The sequence below is a fragment of the Desmodus rotundus genome, chromosome 3 (assembly GCF_022682495.2).
Source record: "Desmodus rotundus isolate HL8 chromosome 3, HLdesRot8A.1, whole genome shotgun sequence".
Classification (NCBI taxonomy): Eukaryota; Metazoa; Chordata; class Mammalia; order Chiroptera; family Phyllostomidae; genus Desmodus; species Desmodus rotundus.
In genome coordinates this window covers 30,506,742-30,525,910 of record NC_071389.1, presented here as the reverse complement: position 1 = coordinate 30,525,910, position 19,169 = coordinate 30,506,742, and the positions used below count along the sequence as shown (strand labels likewise).

Below are 19,169 nucleotides of genomic sequence, written 5' to 3'. Positions count from 1 at the left end.
ATATCTAACTGAATTTCTGGCTTCCTTTGTCTCCTTTTAATCCACAAACAGTAAGTATCCTATTAAATTGGATTATATTACTTCCCTGCTTAAAATTGTTTCATGGCTACACACTTACTTAAAATAAGCAACAACATCACCTGGAAACTTGTTATAAATGCAGCATTCTGCTCTGCCCCAACCTGCTAAATTGAAAGCTCTTAAGAACAGGGCCCAGCCATGTGTGTTTTAACAAACCCTCTAAGTCATTCTTTTTGTTGTTGTTGTTTTCATTTATTGATTTTAGAGAGAGAGAGAGAAAGGGGGAGGGACAGAGAGAGACACTGATTTGTCATTTCATTTATCTATGCAGTCATTGGTCGCTTCTTTTATGGGTCCTGACCAGGGATGGAACCTGCAACTTTGGCATATGGGGAGGACACACTAACCAACTGAGCTACCGTGCCAGGACCTAACAAGCCCTCCAAGTGATTCTGACACAAGCCAAGGTTTGAGAAACACTGTAGTAAGCGAAGTGCGGTGTATATGTATTATCTCATTTAATCGTCACAACATCTCTGTATTTTTACTGTCAGTATAGTGCAGGGATTAAGAGTGAAATCTGGAGCCAGATGGTTGGGGTTTGAATTCTAGCTTTCCCAGCTTTGTGACATTGGGTCGCATTTTCTTTCTCTCTAAGAGTGACATAGTAATAGTCATGGAGTTGTTGGGTAATGAAATGATTTAGTATAAAGTGCTTCGAACGGTAACTGGCACAGAGCAAGCATCATATAAGGGTATTCCCATTGCACAAAGAAGGGAACCTAGGCTGAGACGTGAATCAACTTCCTTAATGTCTAGGTGAGTGGTAGAACCAGGTTTTTAATTCCCCTTAGCCTTCAGAGGCCGCGCATGCACTAGAGCTGGGTGCAGCCTTGCCCAAGCAAGGGGGGCGAGTAGCTGTGCTCAAGGTCCCTAACCCCTCTGACCCTGGGGTGCAGTGCGGTCTAGTTCAAGGTTCTAGAACTCCGAGTGGAATCCAGTTTGCCACCTGGACGTGCTGGAGGCGGGGAAGCAGCGTCTCCCCAGCACCCATCTCGCCAGCCCGTGCGAAGCCGCCTAAGGGTTAAGCACTGGCGGTGTCGCGGTCTACACCCCACCCGCCGCTGCCCCAAGCGCCGCCCGCCGCCCTCTCACCCCACGGCGTTGGCGTTGGCGGCGGCGGCGGCAGCAGCGGCGGCGGAAGCAGGGAGGCGGGCCGGGCCGGCCGGGGCGGGGCCGCGCGCGGCATGGAGGAGGCGGAGGCCGCGGCGCGCCGGGCGGAGCAGTGCGGGCCCGAGAGGGGCCCGAGCGGGGCCCAGGGCCCCTGACCCGTGAGTGCCTCCGGGCGGGGGTCCGGGAATCCTGGCGCGGCCGGGGCAGGTCTCCCGACGCCTCCGGCGGCTCCGTCCCCTGGGAGGAGAAGAGCGGGGTCATATGGGAGGAGCGAGGAGAATGGGGGGGGGGGGTGGGGGAGCCGCTGCCCTTAGCCCACCCCAGGACTGGGAAGGCCTGGGGCTTGGTCATTTGGGGGGCTCATGAGCTGATGATTTGGCTGCTTCCTCGGGGTCCCTGGGCAAACCTGTCAGTTTCCTCAACCTCAGGGGAGTTTCCAGGTGATCTGACCCCTCTGCAGGTTTCCTTCCCAGAAAAGTTGAGCCACTGTCCCCAGGTCACACAGTGTGGATGCCTGCTGGGAGGCGTTACTGGGAGGTCCTCCCTCATCTCCCCAGAAGGCATCAGGCTTTAGGAGGAACACCTTGATCCATGTGATCCTCTGGTCCCCTCAGTTTCCCGAAGGCATGGGTTGGATGGGACAGTGGTGACCCTCCAGTCCAGCATGGACGACTGGAAGCCCAGTCCCCTCCTCAAGCCCTTTGGGGCTCGGAAGAAGAGGAGCTGGTATCTTACCTGGAAGTATAAACTGACCAACCAGAGGACCCTGCGGAGATTCTGTCAGGTATAGAGATGTCCCAGACTTCCCAGGTCCTTCCTCCCAGCCTTAAGCCCCAGGCTAGACTGTGGTTCCTAGAACCTACCTTGGCTACCCTCACCCTAGAAAGGGGTAGCAGGTTCCTAGAGGGGAAACCTCTTTGTGTCATGTTCTACCAGGCAGTGGTTTGGGCCCAGAGTTCTGGAATCAGAGCCCCAGTACAGCCTTCTAGGTTTCTGAGAAAAGCCTGAAGTCTGATCAGGGAGGTTTGCTCAAAAGCCCATACCACCAGGCAATCAGAGCTAGGACCCAGATCTTCTGGTACCCATCTGGCTCCATCTCTAGGAACTAATTGTGGAGGGAACCAAGGAAATCAAGACCTCACATGGAAGACCCTGGTTGAGGGAGTAGAGCTGGACAGACAGAGGGAGGAGAGACTGGCCCCAGCTTCTCTCTTGTCATCACTGAAGCCAGGGCCCTCCTTTCAGGAAGACCCTCAATGATCTGGGGTGGGTAGGTGCCTCTCTTTAGTCACCCCCACCCCTCCCCTCAGACAGGGGCTGTGCTTTTTCTACTGGTGACTGTCATTGTCAACATCAAGTTGATCCTGGACACACGACGGGCAATCAATGAGGCCAATGAAGACTCGGAGCCGGAGCAAGACTATGGTGGGGCCAGGCTGAGGATGGGACTGGTGAAGGGGGTTCCCTGGGATCTCATGGCTAAAACAGCAGGCATATCCTAAAGGATGAGACTGCTGGAGAGACTACTTCCATGACCTGTCGTACCCCCACAGATGAGGCCCTGGGCCGACTGGATCCCCCACGGCGCAGAGGCAGCAGTCCCCGGAGGGTCCTGGATGTGGAGGTATACTCAAGCCGCAGCAAAGTATATGTGGCAGTGGATGGCACTACGGTGAGTGGGGTGGTGTCTGGTGTACACTCCTTTCTACTCAGGGTGTGGTCCCCTGGTTTTGGGGTCCACTGCCTGAGTAGGAACTACACCTCTGCTAATTTCTACATGGGTGACTTTGGAGTCCTCAGTTTCTCATCTGAAACCTGGGACTAATGATTTCCACTTGCCAGGATTCTATGAAAAGTATGTGAAATGTCTTATATGGAGTGGGATTTTATCAGAAGTAATCATTAGTATTAGTAGGCAGTTAATTCCTTGTTATTTATGTCATAATCACATCCTGGTCTTTTCATTAGCTTCATCCTTGTCTCCGGCACGGGCACCTGGACGGAAAGTCATCGGACCCCTCCAGGGCTCGGTCCGACAGATCCTGGTATCCCCAGCACGAGGCGAGGCAGTCACGGGCTCTAAGTCATGAAAGCTGTGGAGGGGGAGGTTGTAGAAAGATGGGATCTCTTTTGATGGGAGTGCTCTGGAGGCTTCCTGGAAGAGGTGGCCTTCAAGTTGGGTTGGAAGAGAATTGTATAAACAGAGGCATAGACAGGAGAGGAGGTTTCATTTCATCAGTTGTGTTTTTTTTTAAAGCGCCAGTAAGACAGAGAGACCTTGAATGCCAGAGTGAAGAGTTAGACTTTGTCTCTGCCACCCTGTAGGTACTGGAGGATGAGGCCCGGGAGCAGGGCCGGGGCATCCATGTCATCGTCCTCAACCAGGCCACGGTGAGGTTCAAGGGGTAGGGGACCTGGAGGGCCAAAGCTGAGCCCTCCTTGCTGGTGACACTAACTCACGAGTGGTGTGTCCTCTGTCAGGGTCATGTCATGGCAAAGCGTGTGTTTGACACATACTCACCTCACGAGGATGAGGCCATGGTTCTGTTTCTCAACATGGTGGCACCTGGCCGAGTACTCATCTGCACTGTCAAGGTCAGTGACTCGACCCTGGCCCCATCCCCTAAACTCCAGCTCCAGCCCTGCCCATGGCCCTGCATTCGCTGCCCCTAGTACACTCCTAGTATGGCACACTGGGCAGAGACTCTGGAGGAAAGTAACTTGGGTTCCGATACCAGCCTTGTCACTTTGCCCATGGAGCACGCACTGCGAGCCAGGCACTGCATGGGTGTGGGGCCCACAATGGGAAGCAAGACAGAGTCCCTACCCTTAAGGAGTTTACTCTAGCAGGGTAGGATTTTTTTAAAAGCAGCCAAATAAATATTTAATGTCAGGAATGATAACTTATATGAGGAAGAAAATAAAGAAAGGGAGACCGAGTGATGGGGGATGCATTTTAGAAAGGGAAGGCCTCTGTAAGGAAATGACATGTGAGCAGAAAGCTGGGAGAAGTGTGGAGTGAGCCATGTGTGTATCGGGAAGAAGAGCATTCTAGACGGAAAAACAGCAAGTGCAAAGGCCCTGAAGTGGGAACGTGCTTGGCATGCTTGAAGAACAGCGAGGATGCCAGAGGAGCTGGAGCAGAGTAAGGGAGGGGAAGAGTGGTGGGAAGAAGGCAGAGAGGTAGCAGAGGACAGAAGTGCGGATTATGTGGGATTATGGTAAGGATTTATCACCCTGGTGACCTTGGATGATTCTCAGAACCTCCCTAAGCCTTTCATTTTCTTATCTGTGAAATGATAGCAATCACAGAGGATGGTTGCAATAATTTAATGAGCTAATTTAAGTAAAAGGCTTGACATGGTGCTTAACACTACTGGTTATTAGTGCTTCATGAGGCCAGGTCTCCCGGAACCATGTTGTTCAGGCGGAACACCTTCTCTGGTCTCACAGGACGAGGGTTCCTTCCACCTCAAGGACACAGCCAAGGCTCTACTGAGGAGCTTAGGCAGCCAGGCCGGCCCTGCTCTGGGCTGGAGGGACACCTGGGCCTTCGTGGGACGAAAAGGAGGTGCCAGCACACTAGGCCATCCACCCTTTTAGTATTAAGGGTCTGGGGGAGCAGAACCCTAAATGTGGGGAGGGAAGCCAGGGGTGGTGATTTGGATGAAAGTGGGTAGGAAAATGGAAAGAAGCTCCAAATCTGGAGTCTGGGCCCCCATTGTCCCTCATTCCTGCCCCCTGCCAGGTCCGGTCCTCGGGGAGAAGCATTCTAAGTCACCTGCCCTGTCCTCCTGGGGGGACCCAGTCTTACTGAAAACAGATGTGCCACTGAGCTCAGCTGAAGGTGGGGTTAGTGGGGGCTGGGCTCTGGGGCAGTGCCTGGGCTGGGGTGGGCATTTGGCTCCTCTTCATGGGGCTCTATTAAACTCTTGACTGGGGTGCCTGGTGTTCTTCAGACCGCACTGGCCTTGTGCCCCCATCCTTTTGACCCTGTCTCTCTCTCAGAGGCAGAGTGCCACTGGGCAGATACAGAGCTGAACCGTCGCCGCAGGCGCTTCTGCAGCAAAGTCGAGGGCTACGGGAGTGTGTGCAGCTGCAAGGACCCCACACCCATTGAGTTCAGCCCTGACCCAGTGAGTGGGGCCTTAGGCAGTAAGGCTTGGACTCCTTCCCGGCCTGGCCAGGGGCCCTAGGAAAGATCCAGGTTGGGCTTTCCCAACCCTAGCCTGGGAGCTTCACACTGAGCTCAGAAACACGGGGTATTCAGAGCCGGTGGGGGCAGGTGGAGGGCAGGCCGTGTGAGCAAAGGCCTGGAGTCAGGGTTGGGTTCAGTGTACAGAGGACCAAGACAGGGAAGACTCTCCCTTTTCCCTGAAGTCTCCCTCACCCCACCCCACCCACACCTCCTCACACCCCCCGGCCAAGAACTCTTCCCTGGGTAGGGATCCCAGTTTGAAGAGGGAATGAGGAAAGAGCTAAAAGCTATTTCTCACACAGCTCCCAGACAACAAGGTCCTCAATGTTCCTGTGGCTGTCATTGCAGGGAACCGGCCCAATTACCTGTACAGGTGAGCCTGGGAATGGGTTTCATTCAGCAGTGAACAGGAGGGTGCCCAGAGGGTGGGACCCCCAGGCTCATCTGTCTGCGGGAGGAACACTTGAGGTAGGCAGAAACACAACAGATGCTGGGTCCACTTACCTGTGTGGGTGAACATGGGGAATGTGGGCCCGTCTATAAACAGCAGGGAGTCCTGAGTTGGGGAAGTCAAAGAGACCTAACCCATCCCTGGGCTTCCCAGGATGCTGCGCTCTCTGCTTTCAGCCCAGGGCGTGTCTCCCCAGATGATAACAGTTTTCATCGATGGCTACTATGAGGTGAGTGGGACTTGGGGGCTTTGGGTGGAGCAGTGTCGCTGAGTAGCAGTGATCACTGAGGACTGACAAGGGAGACAGCCCAGGCAAGGGCTATGAAATATGGAGGGCTTGGCATGTCAGAGCTTGCGGAGATGGGCAGGGGGAAGGTGGCTCACTGGATGACCAGTGGCCATGCCCCCCAGGAGCCGATGGACGTGGTGGCGCTGTTTGGTTTGAGGGGCATCCAGCACACTCCCATCAGCATCAAGAATGCCCGCGTGTCTCAGGTACTACCTAAGCAGGGGTGGAAGGGGCAGACAGCCAGCAAGCAGCACCATCCACCATAAAGCTCATGTGCCCTGTTTCTGTCCCCCACCCAGCACTACAAGGCCAGCCTCACAGCCACTTTCAACCTGTTTCCAGTGAGTAGTAAGGAAAAAACTTGGGCCTAGGGAGGGGACACATGAGCATAACGTCTGGTCTTATACAGCGAGTTCTTCCGCTCTCTGGGCCTCATCCTCCTCATCTGGGAAATGGGAGGAATGCTTCGTGAGGAGAGAAATGAGGGTGGAGGAGATGTGAAATTGGAAAGGCCCCCCGGGATCATGTTGTCCCCTCCCCCTGCAGGAGGCCAAGTTTGCTGTGGTTTTGGAAGAGGACCTGGACATTGCTGTGGATTTTTTCAGGTGAGGGAAGTGCCCTTCCATGCAGCTCCTGAAAGCTGTGTGGGGCCCCTTTGCTTGACTGGGTCTCCAGGGAAGAAGGCAGTAAGGTGTCTTGGAGAGCTTTCTGGAGGAAGCAAGCTCAAAAGTGGGGGGGAAGTCTGAGCAAAGGTAGGATGTTGGCTAGAGTAGAGAGCTGAAAGCGTGAATGGAGACAGTGGGGGTCTGGGGGTACGGGAAGGAGGCATGTCTCCTGAGTCCCATCTCCAGCTCGGCCCACATCACTGTGTGGCTGGGTTTGTCTTTGTCCCTCCCTGAACCTTTGGACCCCGCCTCTCTCAGTTTCCTGAGTCAGTCCATCCACCTGCTGGAGGAGGATGACAGCCTGTACTGTATCTCTGCCTGGAATGACCAGGTAGGCTGAGTCGCCCAGAGTCAGCTGGGGGGTTTGTGGAGGCCCCCAGCTAATGCTGCCATCATGGCCCCCTATCCCTAGGGGTATGAACACACTGCTGAGGACCCAACATTGCTGTACCGTGTGGAGACCATGCCTGGGCTGGGCTGGGTGCTCAGGAAGTCTTTGTATAAGGAGGAGCTTGAGCCCAAATGGCCTACACCGGAAAAGGTGTCCTGGCAGGGTAGAGTGAGTGGGCTGGGGTCCCCTACCAGCTTGGAACCTCTTAACCTTCAAAATCTTCCGTGGCCCCAGCTCTGGGACTGGGACATGTGGATGCGGATGCCGGAACAACGCCGAGGCCGAGAGTGCATCATCCCTGACGTTTCCCGATCCTACCACTTCGGCATTGTGGGCCTCAACATGAACGGCTACTTCCACGTGAGTGGGAGGCAGGGATGTTGGGGAGGGGGCACAGCATGGTAGATAAGGCAAAGAACATGGGCGCTGGAGCAACCCCAGCTCTGCCACTCAGTAGCCTTGTAACCTTGGGGAAATGATGATCATCCCTTTACCTCAGTTTCTTTATTTGCAAAATGAAAATTAAAAATACCTTTACTTAATAGAGTTGTGAGGTTGTGAGGTTTAAATGAGTTAATATAGGCAAAATGCTTTGAACTGTGAGCATTATATAAGGGTTAGCTGGTATTATTTTTATTATTACTGTTCTTAGCACTAGACCGTGGGTGTGAGGAGGGTATTTCTGCCGCCAAGCACGCATCCAGCCCTGCAAGCTCTGCCCTCTCCTGTCCTTGCAAGTGCTGGGGCCTAAGCCTCGGCCTGAAGTGAACAGGGAGGTTCCCAGGTCCCCACTCACTACATGGCTGTGTCCAAAGGGCCCCTTCCCTCCCCGTTACAAGGAGGGAGCCTTGAGACAGCCCAGCCTGAAGGAATGGACAGCTTCCAGCTTGGAACCTGCTAGAAGCCAGAAGGGCCCTCAGACTCCAGCTAATATGAGACCTCCACTCATTTCCCCGAGAGGGGCAGGCATTTACCTCAGGTCACTCTCAGCACCCAAGTCACAGCAGTTTTCTCTACCAGTCCAGCCTATCCCTTTGCCTACTGACCCCTGCAGGGCCTGTTCCTGGCTTCCGTGGCTGTAGAACAGCAGGCCCAGGGAGAACCGCTGGGGACAGGGACTAGCTCATTGGTCAATAGCGTGAGCTGCCAGTGTGGACGTGAGCTCTCTGGCAATGCTTAAGCCCGAATTAAAGCTTTAAGAGCCTACCAAGGATACTGCAAAAAAGACGGTGAAGAGAAGGAAATTAGAGGCACTTATGTAAGCCCAGGACTTCATTTGTGGGCCTGTGGGTATGTGGTGGGTCAGTGGGCATGTGCAGAACAATGCCAGGCCCTGATTTGCACCCTCACACCCACTCCAGGAGGCCTACTTCAAGAAGCACAAGTTCAACACGGTTCCAGGTGTCCAGCTCAGGAACGTGGACAGGTGAGGGCGGGAGACAGGGCAAAGGGGAGAATATTGTGGAGCCTTAATGACCAGTATTTGACAGTCCTTCCAATCCTGGGGCCTGTGTGTTTATCCCAGCCCTGCTGCTCCCTGATTCCCATGTGACTCCCAGCCCTGCTCCTGGGACCTTAGGGGCTACTCCCTCCCTTGACTCATTTCTCCCTCTCCTTCAGTTTGAAGAAGGAAGCTTATGAAGTGGAAGTTCACAGGCTGCTCAGGTATGGCCTAGGGCAGTTAGGGGTATGTGGCAGGGAGTGAGGAGGAGTCAGATACTGGGGTCTTGGCCTCATAATTTGTGTGGCCCACTGCAAAGTGAAAATCAGGGCTCCTTGTTCAAAAATTACTAAGACTTTCGAGACAGCAACAACTAAGATTCTAGAACAAAGGCTTCCTGTACCTTGGGGGGAGGGGTTTTCCTAGGGTAGGTGTAGTATTGGGCACCTTGGCAGGTTGGACTTGAGTGATACACTTATGAACTGCTCCCTGTCTTGCCTGCCCCCCCGCCACCACCCTGACCCGGCTTCCGCTGCAGCGAAGCTGAAGTCCTGGACCATAGCAAGGACCCTTGTGAAGACTCTTTCCTGCCAGACACAGAGGGCCATACCTACGTGGCCTTCATCCGAATGGAAAAAGATGATGACTTCACCACCTGGACCCAACTTGCCAAGGTGCCCAATACTACACCTACCCTAGGACTACCCCCCCCCCCAAGATACAAGAAGCCTTTGTTCTAGAACCTTCTACCTCAGAACCTTGTCTTCACACTTCAGAACCCCTCTTCCAACCCCCTTGTTCATATTTTAAAAGATGTTACCTCTTGCAAATTGAGGAAGCTGCTGAGGAGGGATTAGGACGGGGCCAGTGGCCCCTCGCCTCAGCTCCCTCACCCATGCTTCTCCGCATGCCTCACCCCCATCAGTGCCTCCATATCTGGGACCTAGATGTGCGTGGCAACCACCGGGGCCTGTGGAGATTGTTTCGGAAGAAGAACCATTTCCTGGTAGTGGGGGTCCCAGCCTCCCCCTACTCGTGAGTGACTCTCTTCTGCCCTGGGAAATGGGAGACTGGCTGGATTAGGGGACATAGCTAATGACCTCTTCCCTGTTATCTTCCCAGAGTGAAGAAGCCACCATCAGTCACCCCAATTTTCCTGGAGCCACCCCCAAAGGAGGAGGGAGCCCCAGGTGCTGCAGAACAGACATGAGACCTCCTCCAGGACCCTGCAAGATTGGGTACTATGTACCCCCAGGCAGGCTAGCCCTTTATCCCATCCTGTAGGATTTTGTAGACACTGGCAGAGGCTGGGGCTGGTTTGTTTTTAACATGAGACTTAATTACTAACTTTAAGGGGAGGGCTCTCCTGTTCCAACACCCCTATTTCTGAGTTGGAGGTCTATTTATTTACTTTCTTGTTGGGAAAGGACACAATAGTACCTGGGATCCCTGGGCCCCTCATCCTGCCCTTTGTATACTCCCTCTTCCACGGCCTGGCTCAGATTTAACCTATTTATTTACTGTCCTGAGGGCCTTGGAAACAGGCTGGAGCCTGAAGGGCCTTGCTTTCTTTGTGGACTGGGGTGCTGCCCTGAGGGTGGGGCTGGCTCTTACTCAGGAAACTGCTGTGCCCAACTCCTGGGCAGGGCTGGCAGGGGCCCACTCACTGATGCAGACTCACTCAGAGACCCTCAGACACTGCACTAGGCCTCTTCTCAGCCTCATCTTTATCCAGGTTTTCAAAGCTGGATAAGGTGGTCATTGATTAAAAAAGGCAAAAAGCTCTAGGAACGTGTCTTGTGATTGTGTGTATGTGTGTGTGTGTGTGTGTGTGTGTGAGAGAGAGAGAGAGAGGGAGGGAGGCAGAGAGACAAGAGAGAATGGTCATGGTGGATGGTGAGTTTTCCTTACTGCTCTCTACAGGGTTTATGTTCCATTTGGGACTATTTAGCCACCAGGGGATGCCCAAGTCTTAAACTTCCAGGTTTTTCCCTTGGCTCCACCCTAGAGCAGCTGAGCCTGACCTGGTGGGGCTGAGCTTGGAATAGCCACCCCACACCCATTCCCTACTGTTTAACCACCAAGCTGTTTCCTGCCTAGCTTGTCAGGGCTAGACATTTGTCCCCAGAGATGCAGCAAGAGAGAGCAAAAAGAGATACTTTGGGGTGGGAAGGCAATGGGAGCACAGATGAGTATAGTGCAGTGTGGGTGGGAAGGGAGTGGGTAAGACAGAACCGGGTTGGCATCATTCAGAAGGCTAGGGCTGGGCTGCAGATGGAGACATAGGGATAAGGATTTCTGTGGCCCTTAAGGCATTGTATGCAGATTTCATAGCTGTGCATTTTTCTTTCTAGAGAAAAGACATTGTTTTCATCAGATTCTCACCCAGCCAGTGATCCAGAGAAGTTAGGAAGATCTAAGTTTGTTACAGAGGCACCAGAAAATGAATGAGATTGTGTATGGGGAGTGGATAAGAGCCCAAAGCAGGTACAGTGGGGCATGTAAGGGATCTGTGAAGGACTGAGGATCAGGAAAGTGGATACAGAACACCTCTTGAGAAAGGGCCTCCCTGCAGAGTCCTTGAGAGGCAAACCTTGTGAGCTCCTATAGAGCCTTGGCCAGGAAGGCAAGAACTGATGAACCCCGGCCCTCCTTTCACTCGCTCTCTGCCCCTGCCTCCCCCGACGGTGCCTGGAGCGCGGCTTGGCGATGGCAGGGTGGTGTGGCTTTGGACATTTATTGCCCTCTTGCTGCCTTCAATGTTTGCTGAAACCAGAAATAATGTTTGAGGTGCCATAACAACCAGGTTGAGGAGCAATTAGCTCACGATGAGGTGGAGGCCCGCCCTGGGCAAACAAATCTACAACGTTATATGGGCACCTGGGGAGGTGTTGTGTGTGCAAGGCATAGAAACGTGTGGAAGGGGGGCTCAGTGCTCTCCCTGCCCACTTCGCAGCAGGCTCCTAATTTTGGTCTCAAACTAGCTCTTAAGCACTGTATGGCCCTGGTCAGGTCACTGTTCCTTTTTGGGACTAGCAAGGGTGATAGATAGTTCCTGGCTGCTTTAGAAAAACCTGGGAAGGGAGGTTCAGGAGTCACGGGGAAGCAAGGAGGAGGACTGGTTTGCCATGCGGGGCCTGGCTTTGGGACCAGAAACGTTCTCCAGCCATAGCCTCCTTAGTGCTGTTACTCCTGGTTCAGCAACAGTCAGATCTGTGTGGGGGACATGCTGGCTTTTTGGTAAACCTGTTGCCATGTCAGATGGCCTGGGTCCAAACTCTTCACAGAAGGTGTGGGACTGGAACTAGGCACACAGCTGTTCTAGGCCCCATTTCTGGTACATGGGAGTAGTTAAGAGGAAATTAAGATCAGATCTGTACGACACCAGGCAGGCCAAGAGCAAGAATAAATGAAGTTCTTTCTGAAATCCCCAAAGCAGGAACAGGTGTGGGGCTTTGCCTCCGTGGGGAGGGTAGGCAGCTTGGATGCTCTGAGGGGACTCTCAGAGGGCTTCTCAGAGCCTAAGGAGCGACCTTTCCCATTGCCCTGGCAGTAGTTCTGGTCTTCCCCACCCCCACTTGGGCACAAGCTTGTTATTTTCATAGCTTTATGGTCCAGTGCCCCTCACCAGGAATGGGTAGTTTCAGGCCAAAGTCCTCCCACATTATAGGAAGCCGACTGGCCCAACCCCCACCTCCTCCCTAGAGCTCTGTTGACCATCCTTGTTATGCTCCCTCCCGGGCCTGGCATCCAGATGGAGGGAGGGCAGAAATAGCCACCCACCTCCACCCCACTTCTCTTCTACTTTTCCAGGGGCCTTCTGAGCCTCCAGCCCCACAGGAATCTGAGACCAATTTAGGCAAGATGGGTCCCTCTCCCCAAGGATACATAAGAAAAGAGTCCCAATGGAAACATTTTAATTGGTTTATGAATTCTGAAGTGCCTTCTACACATCTGCCTGGTTACTACTAATTTTGCATATGCCCAGGATATAGGGTACCTTACTACCCAGTGGAGTACTGGGGTCACCAAGAGTTCCTGTTGGCCAGATGGGGTATCAAGGGTTCAAGAAACAGACTGGAGGAATGGGCAGAACTGGCTACCTTAGAGCTGGCTCTGGAACAGGTGGGCCCCAACCCCATCAATGGAAGGCAAAGTCAGGCACAGCCTGTAGGGGATGATCCCTATGTGACCCCCCAACTCCACAGCAGCAAGGCCAGGCCCATTCTGGCCCAAGAGATACTGTTAGATCCTGTCCCCATGCTGATCACGCCCGCTTGGCGGTACCAGGGTGCCTCTCCCAGTTCCCGCAGCAGCGGTGGCGGAGGCAGACTTATTTCATATTGCAGTACAGATACAAGGACACAACCATGGCAGCCAGCTAGTGGGGAAGGAATAGGGAGAGATGAGGGGGCATCATCGTGGTCCTTAAGCTTTAGCCCCTCTGCCCCACAAGCCCCCGCATGAAACTCTGTTAGAAGTCTGTCTCCTCCAGAGAAGCCTCAGAGAGAGGTGAAGCAGCTCTGACCCAGTGGGGAGGTCCTGCCCCAACCTCCTCAACCCCTTACCTCTAAGCCCCCAATTCCGGCCGCCACACCACCCACAGTGACTGCATTGGTCCGGATGCTTTTCAGAAGCTGACTGAAGCAACCCTTGGGGAAGGGAAAAGAGCATCTATAGTCAGCACCTGCCCCCCACCCTTCCTCAGCACTCAGGCCTTTAAAGCAGCCCAGACCTTCCATGCCAGCCCACACCTGTACAGCTTTGTCCTCGGCCTTCTTCTTGGTGCAAGCTTCCATGTCTGTGCCGTTGACGTTATCGAAGCAACAGTATGGGGGAAAGACATTGTTCTCTTTGAAGTAGGGAGAGTTCTCAAAGTCTGTGTAGTTATTGAAGCCACAGCACTTGAGCTGGAGACAAGGAGGTGAGGGCAGTCAGTGGGGCCCTGCTTCCTTCTTCCCACTCCAAAATCTCCCCCAGCCTACCTTACCCCTTCCATGGTACTGTTCCACACTTGAGTGAAGTCCTTCTGGGAACCATAGTCTTTCTCGATGGTGGGCACTATCACCAGCGTCAGGAAGTGCTCAGCCTGGATGGGGCAGGCCAGTGTTTAGGGCCTGATAGGGAAGGTGGCCATTCCCAGGCCACAGCCCACTTCCAGGGCTTTGCCCAATCTTATCCCCTTGCCCCATCCTCGATCCTCACCATTGTGGTATACACCAAGGCGACTACAGCGGCTGCAACCTCAGCAGTGAAGATGAGGAAGAGGATGAAGAAGAACTGAGTGGGGAACAAGGGTCTGAATTTTAGGGAGAGACAGTCCCTCATGACTTCCTTGCTCCAACCCACCCCCATAAAAATGAGACAGGGGCCCCTTTGCTGAGGTCCCTGGAGTCCAGGACAGGGTTTGGGGATCCCCAGGGCTTGGTGTCAAAGGTGAGGGGACCCTGAGCATTGGTTATGGGCCTCTGGAGCTGGGTTTGACACACCGTCAGGAGGGCACACTTGTTCTCTGTGTGAGCACCGTAGCAGCCCAGGAAACCGAGAGCAAAGAGCACAGCGCCAGCTGCGATGAGGAAGTAGCCCACGTTGACAAACTGCATGGCACCGGACGACAGCGGCCCGAAGATCTTCAGGAAGGATTGCCCATCGACTGACACCCAGATCCCCACTGCCAGCAGGGCCACACCACACAGCTGGGGACAAAGAGGCAGACCTTGAGACAGTGCTGGCAAGAGTTTCCCTGCCACACAGTCGAGTCAGGGAGATGGGAGGTGAGAAACTTCCCCTTTTATTGGCTAAGGAGTCTAAAAACTCTCCCCCCCTGGCTGGTGTGGCTCAGTGGACTGAGCGCCACCCTACCAACAGAAAGGTCGCTGGTTCGATTCTCAGGCACATGCCTGGGTTGCAGGCCATGTCCCCAGCTGGGGGCATGTGTGAGAGGCAACCATGTATCTCTCACACATTCATGTTTCTCTCCCTCTCTTTATCCCTCCCTTCCCCTCTCTCTAAAAATAAATAAAATCTTTTTTTTTTTTTAGATTTTATTTATTTATTTTTAGAGGGGCGGGAGGGAGAGAAACATTGAATGGTTGCCTCTCACACACCCCAACTCATAATATGGCCTGCAACCCAGGCACGTGCCCCGACCAGGAATTGAACTGACGACCTTTCAGTGTGCAGGATGACACCCAACCCACCGAGCCACACCAGCCAGGGCAATAAATAAAATCTTTTTAAAAATAAATATAAAAACTCTTCCTGTAGGGAGGAAGAATATCCTGTAGAGCAGGGGTGAAAAACTCATTTTCACGGGGGGCCACATCAGCCTTGAAGTTGCCTTCAAAAGGCTGAATGTAATTTTAGGACTGTATAAATGTAACAACCATATTTTTCGGACTATAAGACGCACCGGACCATAACACGTACCTAGGTTTTAGAGGAGGAAAATAGGGGAAAAACCCTGCTCCACTACCGCCCCCCACCCCCAGCGAGCCAGGTAAGCTACATTCAGACTACAAGACGCACCCCCATTTTCCTCCCAAATTTGGGGGGAAAGAAAGTGCGTCTTGTAGTCTGAAAAATACAGGACTCCTTAACCAGGGGCAAGGAGCTCTGCACTGCTGCCCATGGTAGAAACAAGGTGCCGGGGGCCTGATAAAACAAGGTGGAGGGCCGGATTCGGCCTGCAGGCCTTGTGTTTGCCACCTGTGCTTCAGAGCCAGAAGGATGGGAGCTGGAATATCCACAGCCAGCATCAAGCTGCTCACCTAGGTAGATATAACTGGGATCCAAGGTTCCTCAAATATCTACTGGGTGCCGGGGTGGGTGTGAGTGGGTAGGCTTCCCCTCACCCATGCCAGGGTCCTACCACATAGCTGGGGGTAAAAACAAGCAGGTGAGCACCGTATTTCCTTCCCAGCCTACTGGTGCCTGGAACACCTCTGTCCTCTGATAGGCAGAAACAGGGGTGTGGTAGCACTGAGCAGGCTCAACAGTAACCATGGCAGTGAAGGCAGGGCTGAGGTTTACACCTACTCCCAGCCTTGGAGAGGCAGGTGGTGAGAAGGGGCACCCTGAGGCCCCAGTTGGCTCTGCTTCAGGATTGGATTCCAGTCCTGCCCTTCTTCTAGACTAGACCTCTCCTCCTAGAGACTGGTGGAGGGAAGTACAGCCAGAGCTCTTAGAGGCTCCATAGCTCAACCCCAAACCTCAGAGGGACTCCCGAGGCCCAGGCTGGGGAGGAAGGCACTGCCCAGCTCCCAAAGCAAAGCTTTGCTGACCCAGAGCTTCAGTGGATGAATCATCCTGACACCACCTTGATGCCCAGTCCCCACTTCCCAGCTATAGAAACTGAGGTCAGAACCCGGAATAAGGTGGCAGGTTGTGGCTGGATTCCAGGCATGTTTGCTCAAGGACAAAAAGCTGGATTTTCAGCCTGTAGTGTCAAATTTCAAGGAGTCTGAGGCCTGCCCTGCTTTGCACAGCCTGGTAAGGGCTGGGCAACAGAGTCAAGAAAGCAAACCGGATTTGCCTTTAACCCCCTCTGACCAGAGCCTTGCTGTCCAAATGCCTGGAACCCTGTTGTCTTAGCCAGACACATGGATAAAGGTTAGTGCCTGAAAGCCAAAGGCAGCTCAGAACGCAGCCTACACCGGAGTCAGATTTCTCCAAATTCATCTACACTCCCTGTCTCCACTTCCTCACCTTGCACTCACTCTAACCCACTCTAATGTGGCTCCAAGGTCTCTAGTGACATCCTGTGCTAAATCCAGTAGACACTTCATGCCATATCCTCCTTGACCTCTCTCTCACTCTCCTTGTTTTCCTCGCATTGATCTTTCTCCATCTGCTTTCTGGTGGTCATTCCTTCACTTATTCCTTATAAGCTGGGTTTTTCAGAGTTCACTCTCCCTGAGTGCTCTCTCTCACCCACCGCATGGCCTCAACAACCACCTGTGGGCATGGGACTTTCAAATGTCCATGTCCAGTTCCCACCTGAGCTGCAACTCTAGGCTGCCTGTGGGACATCCAGGGGTTGCTCATTCCAGAGACATGGACATCATCTCCAAGACCTCTGTCTCCCTTGCTCCTTCTTCCATCCCTCAGCCACCATCTGAGGGTTTTCTCCTTCCTCTACTTTTCTACTTTGTACATTTCTCCCCATCTCCACCACTGTCTCCAGGGTTTATGCCTCATTGCTAAGCTTCCTCAAACGCCCTACGCAATCTGTTCCTGGTTTTCTGAGCGATATCTGATTTCACTGCCTCTGGGCCTTTCCGCATGTTTTACAACCCCCTCGTGAAAGGCAAATCCCTAGCCTCCCGCTATATCCTCTAGGAAGTCTTTTCTGTCCAAGTGGGGTTCAAGTCCCTCCTACGGGCTCCCATAGGACCTTTGCTAGGGCCAGAAATACTACATTGCGACTGTCTGCCTGCTGGACCTCAGATCCTCCACAGCAGAGAAAGAGCTTGCTCACCTGTCACCCCAGCACTCAGCACTGAGTCTTAGGCTATAAATGTATGTTGAATGAATAGGGCTGCTTGAGGCAGACCTTCTGCTGTGTGGTCTCTGGGCCTTCTCTCCCTTCAGCTCCCTGTGATACAGAGGCCACCGAATTTCCTTCCATACTAGGTGATGTAAGGAAAACCCCTCCCCACTGTGGGCCCCAATGTAGTCTCTTATTTCCCAGCTTGAGTTCTACTCAGGCTGTAACCCACTCCTGTAGGGAGCCCCAAAGAGCCCACAACCCTTAGACTTACAAAGATGAGAAAATTGAAGAGGATCGTGATGGTCTTAATGAAGCTGTAGCACTGCATGGTGGCTCCTGGGAGACAGACACGTATGACTTAGGACCTCCCCCACAACCCCAGGGTAGCCCTGGCCCTGGCATTGGACCCCGACATACCAGACGCCAGAATCCCAAACCCACATAACCACCAAGCTTCCCCTGGATCTGGACTCTGACACCTCAGGATTTTTCCCAGTTCTCACCCTGACACTCCCACCTCTTTGTACTGCTCAGACCCTCTCCCAGCACCTGCTACTCTGAGATCCTAACACCCCAGGTTCATCCACTGGTACCCCAAGTCTAACTCCCACACTATGGGTCACTTTGTGCCCTTCCCTGGCATCTATATATCCTGAACCCCTCCCCAAACCAACCCTAGACTCCTCTAGGACCCTCCCCATGGTCCTTCCAGCTTCCCAAACTTGCTTCTAGATTGAGTTCCCTTCCTAGGATAATCTTTACCCTATGCCATCACCCACCTGTTTAGGACTCTTTGGTTGTGACTTCTGAAAGAAGGATCTGCTGAGGCTCCAGGGGGACAAACAGATCCAGGAAACTGCCACTGAGTGGGCAGGCAGACAGCGGAGCTGGATTTCACACAACACTGCTCACCTGCAGGTGGGGCAGGTGTTTTAAAGGCTTCCTTCTGCCCGCCTGCCTGCCTGCTCCACCCCAGCCCATAGGCCTCCTCTTGCCCCTGCTGCCCCCTGCTGCCCAGAGATCTGTCCCCACAGCCTCTGTCCCCTTAGCCACAGGAGCAGCCAGCCTGAGCCTGGCAACACCAACCTTGGGCAATGCCCTTCCTGATCTGAGAAGGGAGAGAAATCTGGGGGTGGGGCCTGAGAACTTCTGAGCGCCGTCCACCACAACAGTGCACATACGCTTCTAACTCTGTCTGCAGATACGTTCATACGTCCCCTTTGTGTTCACAGGCATACTCATCTGCCCATGCTGCCATTACGTACTCACACACAGATACACACATAAACACCTACTGGTGCTCATGAGCAAACACACACACTGAACTCTGTGCGGACCGACTCCTAGAAACTGACAAACAGCAGGGAAATCTGAGGTATACACTGAGAGCTTCTCTCTCTCTGTCTCACACACACACTTTCAAGGAAGTGACCAAGGTTTTGCAGCTTCTGCTCCTTCCTTTGAGTAGCAAACAGCTCCTAGTCCTTTTCCCTTCACAAAACCTCAAATTTCCCATCTTTCTCCTCCCTTCATCTCTCCTCCTCACTCTTCTCCCTCCCCACCCTTTTCTCCCCCCTTCCTGTCATAGTACTCTGTGTATACCTCTTCCCTCTCTGCCAGCAGGTGGCAGCATGGTCCCACAAAAGCATCACCTGCCTTGTTGTAAGGCTCTGTAATGCCCACCTTTTGTTAATACTTTGGGGCTGCCATCCCACTTCCATTACAGCATTCCTGATGGCCGGTGCTGCCCCCTGGCTTAGTTCTGGCTTCCCAGTCACTCAGACCAGGTGCTCAAATCCTGCTTCTGTTGCTTATTAGCTCTGTGACCCTGGGTGGGGCATTTCTTAGACTTGGTTTTAAGCCTCTGATTCCTAGTCTGCATAACAGAATTGTTAAAGAGTTTTTAAAAAAGATTTTTCTCCCCACTCTGGGACAAAAGTGACTATAGAGTAAAAAGGTCAGAGTGGAGAGAGTCACAGCCAGAGGGGGTATAGCATGGACAAAGTGGAGTTTAAAATTTATTTTGTTTTTGTAATAGGAGGAGGCAGC

The 19,169-nt window shown here is 53.3% G+C and overlaps 2 protein-coding genes across 2 annotated transcripts; one reads left to right on the top strand and one right to left on the bottom strand.

Moving 5' to 3' along the window:
* The first annotated feature begins 1,204 nt into the window (after nucleotides 1-1,204).
* Nucleotides 1,205-10,416, top strand: POMGNT1 (protein O-linked mannose N-acetylglucosaminyltransferase 1 (beta 1,2-)). The gene is made up of 22 exons (XM_024571181.4): nucleotides 1,205-1,352; nucleotides 1,809-1,978; nucleotides 2,505-2,619; nucleotides 2,748-2,866; nucleotides 3,520-3,585; nucleotides 3,676-3,789; nucleotides 4,648-4,765; nucleotides 4,943-5,041; nucleotides 5,203-5,330; nucleotides 5,695-5,765; nucleotides 5,997-6,072; nucleotides 6,255-6,338; nucleotides 6,432-6,473; nucleotides 6,679-6,737; nucleotides 7,056-7,128; nucleotides 7,210-7,338; nucleotides 7,423-7,548; nucleotides 8,550-8,614; nucleotides 8,809-8,853; nucleotides 9,168-9,303; nucleotides 9,555-9,664; nucleotides 9,752-10,416. Exons 2-22 carry the CDS (start codon nucleotides 1,859-1,861, stop codon nucleotides 9,837-9,839), a joined length of 1,983 nt encoding a protein of 660 aa, XP_024426949.1. The 5' UTR covers nucleotides 1,205-1,352; nucleotides 1,809-1,858; the 3' UTR covers nucleotides 9,840-10,416.
* Nucleotides 10,417-12,529: 2,113 nt separating this feature from the next.
* TSPAN1 (tetraspanin 1) lies at nucleotides 12,530-18,057 on the bottom strand. Its single transcript, XM_024571168.3, has 8 exons — nucleotides 17,900-18,057; nucleotides 17,392-17,456; nucleotides 14,119-14,325; nucleotides 13,835-13,909; nucleotides 13,620-13,718; nucleotides 13,384-13,539; nucleotides 13,198-13,281; nucleotides 12,530-13,010 (listed from the first exon to the last, which is right to left on the bottom strand). The coding sequence occupies exons 2-8, from the start codon at nucleotides 17,446-17,448 to the stop codon at nucleotides 12,963-12,965; spliced, it is 726 nt and encodes a 241-aa protein (XP_024426936.1). The 5' UTR covers nucleotides 17,449-17,456; nucleotides 17,900-18,057; the 3' UTR covers nucleotides 12,530-12,962.
* Between the last annotated feature and the right edge of the window lie 1,112 nt (nucleotides 18,058-19,169).